The sequence below is a fragment of the Ylistrum balloti genome, unplaced genomic scaffold, assembly GCF_031769215.1.
Source record: "Ylistrum balloti isolate Yb309-2 unplaced genomic scaffold, AGI_CSIRO_Ybal_v1 Utg370312, whole genome shotgun sequence".
Taxonomy (NCBI): domain Eukaryota; kingdom Metazoa; phylum Mollusca; class Bivalvia; order Pectinida; family Pectinidae; genus Ylistrum; species Ylistrum balloti.
In genome coordinates, this window is record NW_026782231.1 from 753,701 (window position 1) to 768,704 (window position 15,004).

At 37.0% G+C, this 15,004-nt stretch overlaps 1 protein-coding gene across 1 annotated transcript in view; it reads right to left on the bottom strand.

Annotated features, from left to right (window-relative positions):
- Positions 1 to 14,587, bottom strand: part of LOC132553232 (cytoplasmic polyadenylation element-binding protein 1-like) — a 32,399-nt gene extending 17,812 nt beyond the window's left edge. Inside the window, exons 1-10 of the mRNA XM_060217461.1 lie at positions 14,428 to 14,587; positions 14,083 to 14,310; positions 12,534 to 12,687; positions 10,862 to 11,042; positions 9,899 to 10,181; positions 9,300 to 9,413; positions 8,571 to 8,633; positions 6,732 to 6,856; positions 5,796 to 5,994; positions 5,424 to 5,518 (exon numbers count right to left, since the gene is read on the bottom strand). Coding sequence (XP_060073444.1) covers positions 5,424 to 5,518; positions 5,796 to 5,994; positions 6,732 to 6,856; positions 8,571 to 8,633; positions 9,300 to 9,413; positions 9,899 to 10,181; positions 10,862 to 11,042; positions 12,534 to 12,687; positions 14,083 to 14,310; positions 14,428 to 14,587 — 1,602 coding nt within the window. The remainder of the gene's footprint in view (positions 1 to 5,423; positions 5,519 to 5,795; positions 5,995 to 6,731; positions 6,857 to 8,570; positions 8,634 to 9,299; positions 9,414 to 9,898; positions 10,182 to 10,861; positions 11,043 to 12,533; positions 12,688 to 14,082; positions 14,311 to 14,427) is intronic.
- Between the last annotated feature and the right edge of the window lie 417 nt (positions 14,588 to 15,004).

The window sequence follows — 15,004 nt, forward strand, 5'->3', positions numbered from 1 at the left end:
TGTGACATGTTGGAAATTGCATAATTAGGTCTTTACTACAATTGGAAACAATAAGTTGACAGAAATAAAGTCAGTGCTCACATATTCTCAATATCAGGTAGTTGAACCATGTGAAATGAAATCAAATATAAATCAAACCCAAGCACGACCTTGTCACCTACCTTTCAAAAATTCGCAAATTCTTTATATTCGAATAGCATTAGTTGCTTTGGCAATTGTAAACAACAAATGAATGTGTAATCATATACCATAACGTTTCATGTTTAGGTATATATTTATCTTGTTTATTATATACAAACGATTATAGAATGTAGATGCATTTCGTTCTAATTGACGTTTTTTACTGGCTGTAAAACTGAATTACCTATGTTCCATATTCTTTTATGTTCTTTATTGTTATAACTATGACTTCATAGAATGAACGATTAAAACCTTGTACTACGAAGTTTATATTGTCTGTAGAAGAATGTTACATAATTTATTGGATGTATGGATCCGCGTTTAAAATTAATAAGTGTTAAAACTTATCAATGTATTCAGTTTTATTGGCAAACATGAAAGCTTTTCATTGCCATACTATTTAGACATAAAACGCTGCAGTGTGTAATGATTCTTTCTATGATATTATTAATCTATATTCACTGTCGTAACATCTCTCTTCACGAGATCACTTCTGAATGTATTTCAATTATCTTTTGTGTATCATTTTTTAACATATTGTGAGCTATCTGAATACAGTCTATCACTAATAATTTATATAACGGGTTTACTCCGTTTTTCGACCTTTCAGTGAACGAGCCCTTGTCCCTATTCAGGGTAGATGAAGGAAAGTAACCCAAGTATATAGATTAAGTAGTGTAACTCCCCGAGTCAGTAAAGGTAAATCGGGGCAACAGTACCGAGACCCCTGATGGTCCGAGGCGAATCGATCAAGCGTATTTTCGTGACGAAGCCACCTGACACAAGTCATCAGGAACCGCGTTGACACTGTTTTCAATGTCTCTGCTATGGTTTGATCACCGCGATCTGTTACCCACACCAAATCGTTGTCGCGGAGGCAATATGAAAATGTCTAAATTCCTATTACGAGTTCTGTAGTTGTTAAAGGTGGTCGGAAATACCCTCGTTGTCAACAAAATATCACCTTACCCTATACCCTACTTTTGTCGCCCAAATTAATCCTTGATGCATAGGATGTGATGAGCAATTCACTGTTAAACATATTTTATTGGACTGCATTGACATTCTGTCTACTCTGGAACGTTTTTTATCTAACATTACATGTCTAAGATCCCTTTTTGAAACTGTTGAGATTTGTAAAATTCTAAATTACCTGAAAGATGTTGGTCTATATAATACACTATGACGTACCATTCTAATCTTTTGTGTTAATATACCCATTTAAGATTTTTAACATTTGTCTTTTAACTTTTGGTTTGTTTAATGTTATTTCCTTTTGGATCGCTGTGTGTTTTAATGTTTGATGGCCCTAATGACCTTTTATGTGTTGACGGGCCGTTAAGAATGTGATAATAATAATAACACAAGGATTTTTCGCTTAAACAATTTCTAAATAACCAATACTTTCAACATTTTCTAGAATTCTAGGACAAAATCATCGGACAAAAAATTACTTTGACCCTTACTCAAGGTCACATTGATAAGATCAAATTCTTCTCTTGAAACTGTAAAGTTTATAATCATAATCAATTTGGGCCTTCTGGCGGCCATGACCGATATTTTTTATTTCTTGTGTAGGAATTCCTTGGGGTTAGGCGGTCATGATATGACATAAAATTAAGGTCAGATCTGAGCCATTCATTAGTTATGGGGGGGGGGGGGGGGGGGTAAAGTGGGGGGTAAAATTCATAAACAGCTCCATTATGACAAACCTACATTATATTTTTGGATTTTTTCTTCTTAATTTTCATGTAATAATCCATATCAAAACATTCATTAGTAAAATTGATTGAAAAAAATATTCCATTGTTGAAAAGTAGGTCATGGTAATTAAGCTCATTAATTGCGAATTATATTAAAGATGAACTTAATTTTCTGCCTTAATGTACATAAAAACAATACCTTTATCATGTACCATGTTTTAATAAGAAATATTTTTGCATACTTTAAAGAAAACAAAGAAGAGGCGGTGCTTTGAATTTTAGTTCGACAACTTTGACCATATGTCTGTATCTAGTGGTTTTACCGAAGTATTAACACAGAAATGGCTAATGAAAGATATCAATCTTAACCTCTAGTGTTGCATTTCACTCCACTATACATACAATGGTCGTACACATAGTTAGTTACTCATTGTCACTGTCAGACTCAGACCAGTCCTCAATCATCATTGCGTCATCAGCACAGCTGAGGTAGCTTGATGAGGCAGTTGGGTGTGCTATCCTAGGCTGGTGTCGCTCATAAGAAAGGTACCAGAGAACAGATGCAATATGGGCACAGCAGCCCACTACCCTGGCACCAACCTTACACTGGCAATACCAACCAGATATAGGAGTCAAACCAGGGGAATACTCAATCCACAGGTTGTACAGTTTCGAAGCAACATGTCTGGAACGAATCTGAACTTTAATTAAGCCAGGCTTTTCCCTGCATGCCATTAATTCATACTGGCCATCTTCAGACAAGTGCTCCATGGTATATGACTTTGCCTGCTTCAACTGATATACTCCCATGGTAAGATCTCTCAACTCCGGTTCTGTCAGCTGAGGAAAGTCAGGCAAACTGGCCTCATCAAGCTTGACCCATATGGCTCTTTTCCTAGCCAAACCTTCTTTTTCAACTTGAATTTGCAATTTATTGGGACATTTTGACAGAGCCAACATTCGCTCAGCAATGATGAGGTCATTGGGAGAATCAGAGGCAAGTGGGGGGCGAAAAGCATTACAAATTGCACACACAATTCTCACAAAATCACCTACAACTGGAATGAGAGTGTTGGGCAAAACATGTCCCAAGGTCTTCCACTGCTTAATCCGCCCATTTGCCGACTCCACAACCCACCTTACCTTTGTTACAAGACGAGATTCGTTTGCCTCAGTATGTGTGTGTTGTTTCTGCCCCTTTGGCAAGAAAAATGGCATTTCTGTTTTGATGCCAGCATCATTCAACAGTTCTGTCACATCTCTGAAGCCTCTGTCAACGACAAGAACATCATCATCTTGAAACCAATCCTTGATGTTCTCAGTGTTAGTTTTCAACATGTGTTTTGTAATGTTGGCGTCATTATTTCGACCGTCTGCTAAATATGGGCCTAGGACAGACAGTATATAGCCATCTGAGGCCACAAGAAGCATTGGTTTCAGGAGAGGGCGTCCTTTGTGCATCGAAAAAGAGCGTCGTTGGAAAGTATAGTTGCTGGACTTTTCAACATAAATATATGTGCCATCAGCAACAGCTATAGCGACATCTTCACCAGAGGCAAACATCTTCCTTGCAAATACCGTTGTATGGTTTTGAATTACTTGTTCTCTAGTGATGTGTTGCAGGCCAAGGTGTGAAGGAACGAAGTGGGTCATCAATGCTTGGCGAGCTGAATGAATACATTTTCCACATATTCTCTTTGTCATGTTGAACAGAGAAGCTAATATTGATAAAGACATGCCAGTCCTCAACTTTACAAGCAGGATGGCTAATGCAGTCCTTGCGCTTCTGTTCAGTGTAGAGTAAAGAGAGGGATTAACTGATCGTAAAAGGTCAGAAAATTGATTTTTATACAGACCTGTGAGACGGTAGTAATCTTGATCAGTTAATCCATCTGAGGAATCAAAGTCTAAACAACTTTTCTTTGAAGCAGCTGCCCTAAGTGTCAAAAGGATCTCTGATATTTCAGAAGAATCCAGTTCAGTGTCTTTGCTGGAATATGCGAGTGAAGATAGACTATCAGATGGGAAATCACCATTCACTATGTGGGAAGAACAACATCTGCAGGTGTTTGGGACAAGGATACCTGTCTTAATAAAAATCTTTACTCGCATTTCTGTTGAGAGCATTACCATTTTACTTTTACATTCCTCTCTTAACATTTTACAAATGAAACATCGAGATTCACCTAATGTAGCCCGTGGAATGTCAAGTTTGATTTTTTTGTTTTCAGGTGACTCAAGCTGGTGCTCTACATCGCTACTAGGATGTTCAGTAGATGAATGGTGATTGTAGTATCTTCCCCTGCATTTTTTACATACGGGGTCACCAAACCTTAAGGCATCATTAATATTTGCTTTCAAGTAAGACAGAATGTCTGTTTTATTCAGACAACAGAGCCTTACTTTATATTGTGCTTTACAACAAGCGCACTGCCTGTGCACTGGCATATTGATAAAAGAAAAGAAAACAGGGCATAAACTTAGAAAACACTCCTTATTAAAACCTTAATTTGGATGAACAAAATTATGAACAACAGTTGAATTACAATTATATGTCTTAATTATATGTACAATATCAGTGACAGTCAAACCAAGAAAGTATACTAAAATCGCTGAGGTTGTGAAGTGTAGTTGCCACGTATTAATTGTATATATAAGGGTATATGAACTGTCTGAGACAAGGTGCACATGTATACTCACCGGTAGACACAAAGATCCTTAACAAGGTATATGTCAGGGGATGGCATTATATCCCGCCATTTTAGCTTAAAACTCTACCAGCCGTACCAAACTGGTTTAAATATCTCTACATTTATCAAGCAATTTATTTTAAACAGTTCTTAATGCAGTACAATTTAACATTTATTTATTAGATATTTATTATCTAATATAATTACATAAGACAACTCTGATATCAACCAAAAGTTGTCAAAAGTGTGAACCCGCCCCCTCCCATTAATTAATTCTCCATTTTCTATAAAGTATTCAAAAATAAATCTTACTAAAGCATGACACATGATAAAGGTATTGTTTTTATGTGCATTAAGGCAGAAAATTAAGTTCATCTTTAATATAATTAGCAATTAATGAGCTTAATTACCATGACCTACTTTTCAACAATGGAATATTTTTTTCAATCAATTTTACTAATGAATGTTTTGATATGGATTATTACATGAAAATTAAGAAGAAAAAATCCAAAAATATAATGTAGGTTTGTCATAATGGAGCTGTTTATGAATTTTACCCCCCACTTTACCCCCCCATAACTAATGAATGGCTCAGATCTGACCATAATTTTATGTCATATCATGACCGCCTAACCCCAAGGAATTCCTACACAAGAAATAAAAAATATCGGTCATGGCCGCCAGAAGGCCCAAATTGGCACTCCTCCTTTGATGCCATGAAAAGGAAACAAAGTATTCTGAAATCGATAAATGTGTACATGCTCATTTTGATGTTTTCTGGTCCGTACTGAATCAAGATCATTCAAACTAAATGTTCACAGAAAACTTACAATTTTAACGATTTGGTTACCTTTTTTGTAAACTTTGGCGTTTTTATCTCGACAAATGCCGCCCCCACGGCCTTCATGTAACTTTTCTTGCTGCTGAATGTGACCCTTCCACTACCTATGCAGAGACAAACACCAATCAAATATGAGATAGTAGAGAAGTGAAGGTTAAAGGTCATAACTGAAAAGTAAACATTGGTCAAGGTAAGTGGAATGTGGCTGAACAGCATACATTTTATAATGTAGATAATATCAGACAAATTTAAAAATATACAAGAACTGTCTCCTCTTTGGCAGTATAACAGAACTTGGTAAATTGTGACTGGAATGAAAGCCTTCATGATCTAAACAATCCTGTATGGAATATTGTTGGAAATTACTATAAAGAATCTCACCAATAGGATATTTGTGTTTGTCGGTGTCAATGCCAGCATAAACAACATTTCCAAATAAGTCATTCATAATATTGGCCAGTGATTCAGCTGTCATCATACCATGGAGGGCACCCACAAATATTGTTTTGTTGGAGTCAAGTCTCTGAGAAGCTTGACGGACATAATTGCTATCCCCCTGAATCCAAGGGATCACTTGTACCTGATGGAAGAAACAATGTCCAGAATCATAAAACCAAGAAACCTGATATATCTGTCCTCCTGAATACACTCTGTCATCACGTACATTATCAACGCAAAGTCGAATCAGCTCACAGTTTGTAAAATTATTTCAAAGAAGATTCTTGAAAGGTCTGGTTCTTATAGATTTTACAAAAAAACCCATGGGAATATCAGACTAGTAATGATTTAGTGTTAGGATACAGTAGAACCAAACAGTGAATTAAACTGCATCATACAGCTGTTTAATTCTTCTAGGACTTGTCAGTGATGATAAAGGCCTAAATTTTGAAGCCTAGAAGTCAAATGAGAAAAATCCCAAGTGATTAAAAGTCAAAATCTAGATGAGTTGGTGCAGCAGTCCTATAATGTTATAACTTTCATACATCAGATAATTTTAGAACAATAGTAAGTAAATGTGTATAATCTGAATCATGCCACTATTTCAGTGAAACATGGTAATAATAAACCTCCAGGTCTAAAGTCAATCGGGGATGAATCTGTAACTTTGACAGTTAACGGTGAATGTAACAAAGTGTCATCATAAACTTCAATGCCTGCGATCTAATTGGGGCCTATTACTGACTAGTCTAACACTCAACCAATCAGATGTTGCCAAGTAATACACCGTGGCTATTACTTAGTATAGTTACAGGAATATTTTTAAACTTTGGTTGACTTAATTCTGATTTTCTACGATAGATAAAAATAGAATCTCACCTCCTTGGCTCTCATCCTACGACTAGAAATCTTGTAGTAGTAGTCACCACTGCTGAAGTCGTGTGTACAGTCTTGTAGCATTGCTCTTATAGCTTTCTCTGACTCAAACAGTAAGTACACATAACCTGTATCAGATATATACAACAATGTATCAGATATACACAACAATGTATCAAATATATACAACAATGTATCAGATATATACAACAATGTATCAAATATACACAATAATGTATCAAATATATACAACAATGTATCAGATATATACAACAATGTATCAAATATACACAATAATGTATCAAATATATACAACAACGTATCAGATATATACAACAATGTATCAAATATATACAACAATGTATCAAATATATACAACAATGTATCAAATATATACAACAATGTATCAGATATATACAACAATGTATCAGATATACACAATAATGTATCAAATATATACAACAATGTATCAAATATATACAACAATGTATCAGATATATACAACAATGTATCAAATATACACAACAATGTATCAAATATATACAACAATGTATCAGATATACACAACAATGTATCAAATATATACAACAATGTATCAGATATATGTATCAAATATACACAATAATGTATCAAATATATACAACAATGTATCAAATATATACAACAATGTATCAAATATATACAACAATGTATCAAATATACACAATAATGTATCAAATATATACAACAATGTATCAAACTGTTTGTATTATGTAATTGGCATCCTCTTCAGATGAAAATAGGTAGGGTCTGTTTGTACTGTCTGAATGGATTTCCTGACAATAAGTAGAATCCTTTTTAATATATATATATACATACTTTAAATACCTATCAATATAAGTATGGTTTGAATATAACTTCTGTATCCACACTGGTAACATATCACTGTATCAATCTCTGATTCAAACAGGTATACACATCCAATCAGGAAATTAGTTAAAATTTGTTATCAATTTATCAATTAAAAGTGGATAAGCTTTCTGATTTAATCATTGTTATCAATTTATCAATTAAAAGTGGATAAGCTTTCTGATTTAATCATTGTTATCAATTTATCAATTAAAAGTGGATAAGCTTTCTGATTTAATTACGTAATCGGCTGACTATATTCACTATTAATAGAAACTGAATGCATTCTCTGTTGCAATAATATTTCCCCTTTTTTATATCTTTACTCTAGAATACCCCACTTAATCTAAAATTTGCATAAGAATGAAAATTAGCATCTTTATCATGCATGAATATTGAATTTGCTTTTCACTTAATATCTCTGAAAATCTATATTACATGGACACCAATGTAAATTTTTCTGTTTATGAAAAAAGGCAGAATATGACAACGTTACATTCCTGAGAACAAGATATGATCAGGACAAATGCTCAATATTGGCCTCATGAAATTAGACAACTACACCTATATATACAACACTATATACTAAAACCACAATTTTAAATGGACTTAGTAGTACATTAGTTCATAAGAAATTTCTCAACCTTGAGATTTTTTCATCTGGACTGCATTTACAATGCGTGTAATTGGTGTCCATTCATTCTTAGAATTCATCAGTTTCATTCAATCTATAGTATAGGCATTTAAACTATTTCAAAATACAAATGTGGCATTAAGTCTTCACAAATCTGAAATTGAAATCACATTGTCTGGAATCTGATAAAATTCACTGATATTTTTGTGTTGATTTTTGCTGTTACAATTAAAGGATCATTCTAATGGAATAACAAATCTCGTGAGAATCTTGCGAAATCTCATATAAATCAAAATCTATTGTGGAAATGAACTTTTTACCATCTTTTCCAGGCCATTCAATTTTGAAATTCCCAAACTTGTTGAAGGCAGACTGAAGTCCAGCTGAAATCACAAAAATAATATTGTAATAAATACGGAGAGACTTTGTTGATATATAGCAGACGGTATGATTTCGTATACTTTTTTTTTATATATTCCTGTCCCAGGTCAATTAAACAGAAATATATCATTTCTGTTAAAATGAATACAAATGACACAGAAAGAGTTTAATAAAAAATGGAACACAGAAAGCATAATTTTATGTCATTATCAATCCTACTAAGTCTGAAATAAAATTGTTTAACAATAGGCAGGGGAAGGCCAATAACTCTTTCAAAGATAACAAATTCAACATAAGAATAAAGTAACATACTTTGATAACACAGCTTGTGGGGTGAGGCAAACAACTTGTCATGGCGATTACTTTTTTTTAAGCTTGAAAAAGAGGACCTGTGATCACGTAAAGGTTATACTGACTGGACAGGCACACAATGCCATACCATCTTGTTAAAACTTCTGACAGGCCAACAGAAATTAATACAAAACTTTATTCCTACAATTAATGCAGCAAAGGTATATAGTACTCAAAATGTAATGTTAAATAGAAACCGAAATTGCAGATATGGAAAATATAGGTCACAGTGACCTAAATTTGAATTGAGGTTTCTAGGTTTATAATGGTACACAAAAATACAAACATACATTTCTTTTACATAAAAGAAACATTACCTTCTGTGATGTCCCAGGGAACGCCCCCCAGAAACACTTTACAGGAGTAAGTAGGATTCTTGTGGTTACGGGGGCACAGTTGTCCACTCCAGGTACAGCTGGCTTCACACATGGCTGTGAAAAAATTAGAGGTCATTGCAAAACAATTTTAGTGCTGGCCACATATTTAGGTGTTAGCATGCAGTCAAGGTCATTTTGAGGCAGGTCTTGTAAAAGGAGGTGGCTACCTCTCTGAAAACATACGAGAGGCCCATCACACTACATCCAAAGCAATTACGGTAATAAGAGTCCTGTACATTGGCAAAATCACACTGACCAATCTGTTCCCCAACTTCCTTATAAACACAATCCACAAAGGGTAAGAAGCGTCAAATCTCAAATCTTCACCTGAAGTTAGGGTAAACACTAACTGACCAAATTATCACTACCCCCACGAAAGGAGATGTTCCCAAACAATAATAATTGGACTCAAACATGGATGTGGAATAAAAAAAGGGGCGTTGATGGTCTTGACAGTTGGATTCTATGTAAATATCTACTCACAGAAACAGACATGAGTAACACAGAAATCTCGATAGAAAGTTGGGGGGTTAGTTTACCTGCAGCATTCCTGTGGAGACGAGCAGCACGGTCGATGGCGTAAGGATCTACGTTGGCCATAAGCATAGGATTGACAGAGTATCCCCCTGCCCTGTTGGAATGGATCAGCTGACTAGCCATTGAGTTCATGGCTGCGTTTGCACTGGTGGCCTGGATCAGCTGCTGTTGTTGAGCCTGGGCCTGGGCAGCCACCTGAGCCTGCTGTTGCTGAGCATTGAATAGCTGAGTGGCTACATCATGTACCTGTGGTTTTGCTGTCCTTGTCCCAATGTTTAGGGAATTCTGTTTTGAAATAAAGAACCCTATGTGTATCTGCTCTTAATAACATTGTATTATTTAATGTTTCTGAACCACTTCCAATCACATCTGTCACATGACCAGCATACTGTGGTTGTACATTAATCTGTAACCTATTTTAGTGCTGGAGTACATATGTAATTTTTAAACAATGACCTTGACCTTTATATTTGTTATAAAAACCATAGTAGTAGGAACAGTAATTAAATGATTAAAACAGTTCTGAATATTTAAGCAGTAAAGGCTTAAAATACGCATTTCAGTTTCTTAGCATTCCCACAAAACTTCAGCTCAAGGGTACCAGCGGAACTTGAGAGAAGTTTTAATTTGTGTCATTCAAAATGGCAGCCATACAGAATTTGACTGACTGACCCAAAAATAGCAAAACCTGGTCAGATCCATCTCAGGATTATTTCATGGAAGTTTCAGCTCAATCTTTGTTCAAAGAAACCATTCCGGCACAATCATATTACAAAATGTCAACCATGGCTGCCATATTGAACTTTTAATGAGACCGAAAAACAACAACAATTCGTTTCCCTTCTATAACATTGCCACCAATATATTCAGCTCGATGTCACCCGTTATGAGTATAAAAAATTCTACAGGTACAAAGTACAGAAATACTACAGGAAAACTACAGAATGTGAGTAAAAACAATTTACCATCATGTCCATCAGAGCGCTGTCAGAACCCTCACTGCTGATACCACTGGTGTCAGAATCACTAGGAGACATACTTCTGCCTGTGCGTCCTCCATTCATGAGGCTTGAATAGATCATCTTCTCCACAGGGGAAAGGGCCGAATCGTTAAGGGAGCTGGATGGAGAGAGCGTTCCATAGTCACTGCAACGGTAGTTTTTTTACCTTAGTTGAGGGATGTAAAGATAACCCTCACATAAGAAATATTAAGACAGACTCTCAAACCTTTACCTAGACACATTAAGACTGCCTCTCAAACATTCACCTAGACACATTAAGACTGCCTCTCAAACATTCACCTAGACACATTAAGACTGCCTCTCAAACATTCACCTAGACACATTAAGACAGCCTCTCAAACCCTCATATAGACACAATAAGACAGCCTCTCAAACCTTCACCTAGACACGTTAAGACTGCCTCTCAAATCCTCACCTAGACACATTAAGACAGCATCTCAAACCTTCACCTAAACATACTAAGACAGCCTTTCAAACTCTCATACTGACAAATTAAGACAGTCTTTCTAACCATCAGCCTCTCAAACCCTAACCTAGACACATTAAGATAGTCTCTCACCTAGATACATTACGATAGTCTCTCACCTAGACACATTAAGATAGTCTCTCACCTAGATACATTACGATAGTCTCTCACCTAGATACATTACGATAGTCTCTCACCTAGACACATTAAGATAGCCTCTCACATAGACACATTCAGACAGCCTCTCACAATGACACATTAAGACAGCCTCTAACATAGACACATTAAGACAGCCTCTAACAAAGACACATTAAGACAGTCTCTCACATAGACACATTCAGACAGCTTCTCATATAGGCACATTAAGACAGCCTCTCACATAGACACATTAAGACAGCCTCTCATATAGGCACATTAAGACAGTCTCTCACACAGACACATTAAGACAGTTTCTAACACACATTAAGACAGCATATTAAATCTCAGAAAAACAATTATTACACACGATAAAGAGTAAGTGAGCAGGAATTCCTATAATTATTCCTTCCATTCCCAGTCTTTTCAGTCTTAACTTAATCTGCCCTGTGGATTGCATGTACAAAGTGATTACTAAATCCTACCCCCTTCACTAAAAGGAGGATATGTTGCCTGTGTCACATAATCAGATATATTGAACATCCTCAATTTTCTCACTGCTATTCAGGAAATAATTTATTTTTGAAGTATCTTATGCTTATAATTTTTTTTCAACTTACTTCACAGGGCATTTTTGTGGTTGCTAGTGATGGTACAAATCTATTTCACATGGAGTATAGGGAAGGACAACTGGTATGTACTAGGATGCTACTTACAACGGGCTACCATCAATGTTCTATGCAGTGTTACCATGTCACAAACTGAGTAAGTCATCAACTTTGATGCACATTTTAAGGGACATTAATGATGGAACAATGCATAGATTACACAACAACTTATAACAATGCAAGAAAAATAGACAAAGAAAGTTCTGTTCTGTGGATATCTCAACTCTCATGTAAGAGTTCAGTTGGTGAGTACTCTGCAATCCTCAAGAGATTCTAAACAGTAAAAATTAGAGCTCCTTAAAAAGAGAAGAATCCACAGTAACTCAACCGTTACAGCAATACCCACCTGTTTGGGGTACATGGGGAGCGCCCCTCTACGCCCTTAATGGCCCTGGAGTACTTGGAAGGTGTGGTGTAGTCCTGTTTCACTGTACCTTGGTAGGTATATGCCTGCTGTTGGGTGTGACTCTGTGAAGCAGGCATAGAGAAAAGCTGGAACCCTGAAACATATTATAATATTTAGAATCAAGAGTAAAATCAGTAGATAATATAACACTGTAACCAACCAGCTGAACTGGATCATTAGACTTCCCTGGGTGTGTGGCACTGCCTATCTGGTCAGTCTCTTACACGACTCACCTGGGTGTGTGGCACTGCCTATCTGGTCAGTCTCTTACACGACTCACCTGGGTGTGTGGCACTGCCTATCTGGTCAGTCTCTTACACGACTCACCTGGGTGTGTGGCACTGCCTATCTGGTCAGTCTCTTACACGACTCACCTGGGTGTGTGGCACTGCCTATCTGGTCAGTCTCTTACACGACTTACCTTGGTGTGTGGCACTGCCTATCTGGTCAGTCTCTTACACGACTCACCTGGGTGTGTGGCACTGCCTATCTGGTCAGTCTCTTACACGACTCACCTGGGTGTGTGGCACTGCCTATCTGGTCAGTCTCTTACACGACTCACCTGGGTGTGTGGCACTGCCTATCTGGTCACCTGGGTGTGTGGCACTCTCTTCAGTCTCTTACACGACTCACCTGGGTGTGTGGCACTGCCTATCTGGTCAGTCTGGGTGTGTCTTACACGACTCACCTGGGTGTGTGGCACTGCCTATCTGGTCAGTCTCTTACACGACTCACCTGGGTGTGTGGCACTGCCTATCTGGTCAGTCTCTTTACCTGACATACCTGGGTGTGTGGCACTGCCTATCTGGTCAGTCTCTTACCTGACATACCTGGGTGTGTGGCACTGCCTATCAGATCAATTTTTTTCATGACTTACCTGGGTGTGTGGCACTGCCTATCTGGTCAGTATCTTACCTGACTCACTGGGTATGTGGCACTGCCTATCTGATCAATATCTTACCTGACTTACCTCGTTATGTGGCACTCTATCTGGTCAGTTTCTTACATGATCTTACATGTGACACTGTGGGTATCATGTTATATGCTCATTTTGTAAATAATACCACCAAATGCCCCTAGGATACACTATTTTGTATCAATCTGATTACCCTCTGCCTGGTGTCCCAAGGCAGTGAGTGTTAGCTTGCTTCATGCACCTTGGCTTGGGTTTTCCTTTTGATTGCTAAATTGCCACGTTTATCTTTCACATTGATTTCTGCCAGGGATTCTCCCCCTTTAAAACCCAGATTAATCTCTAGCAGTGTTATACATTGTAATGTAGCATGCATGATGTCCACACACTTACCTGGGTAGGCAGCTGTGCTGTACATTGTATTGTAGCCTGTCTGTCTGATGTCCACACTTACCTGGGTAGGCAGCTGTGTTGTACATTGTATGGTAACCTGTCTGTCCGATGTCCACACACCTGGGTAGGCAGCTGTGCTGTACATTGTATTGTAGCCTGTCTGTCTGATGTCCACACACTTACCTGGGTAGGCAGCTGTCTTGTACATTGTATCGTAACCTGTCTGTCTGATGTCCACACACTTACCTGGGTAGGCAGCTGTCTTGTACATTGTATCGTAACCTGTCTGTCTGATGTCCACAGACTTACCTGGGTAGGCAGCTGTGTTGTACATTGTATCATAACCTGTCTGTCCGATGTCTTGAATTGCAGATTGTGGTAGTGTCATAGGAACACCTCCTTGCATTGCATCTGTAACAAAAGTAAAGTCTTCAGATCAGATCCAGATGGCATGTTGTCGGTACATGTTGTTCACCAAAGTAAAGATAATCCATGATTGTGTGTTAGAACTTCCTTCTCACAACTTACGTTTTGTCTGTTCTGGGGGAATGTTCATGCCACAAAGATTTGTTAGATTGAGCGTGTTGTCCAGAAGAGCGTTAATCTGTTTGAAGATGTCTTGTTGATTGAACTTTACACCTTCTCCATCAAAGTCCTCTACATTGATGGCTGGCATTTCCTGAAACATAGAATGTCTTTCACACATGTGTTTACTTACAAACTAGTTGCTAGCAAATATCTTTTCAGTAACCAATTATTTTACAGACTTTCTTTAAAGTGCGTGTAGATAGAATCAGTTAAAATATTTTCTGGCCATCCAAAGTTTCAAAGTATAATACTGATGGTGTCCAATCATCAGTGATTTTATGCATGCCCTGTTTCACAGCCAAAAACAGGCTGTTCTGCTAAAGCCAAGTTGTATGTGACTTTCCAAAAATGAAGCAAAATCCAAGAATATTTTCAATTGTGTAAGAAAAACCTAATTTTTTCCTAATTGATGATGGAGTAGTCTGTTGTTAAATCAAGGTAGAAAACTGTATTTGATTACTTTATGACAGAATAATAGCAAAATACCAGCACAAGGTGCTTTATTATTTCATCAAAG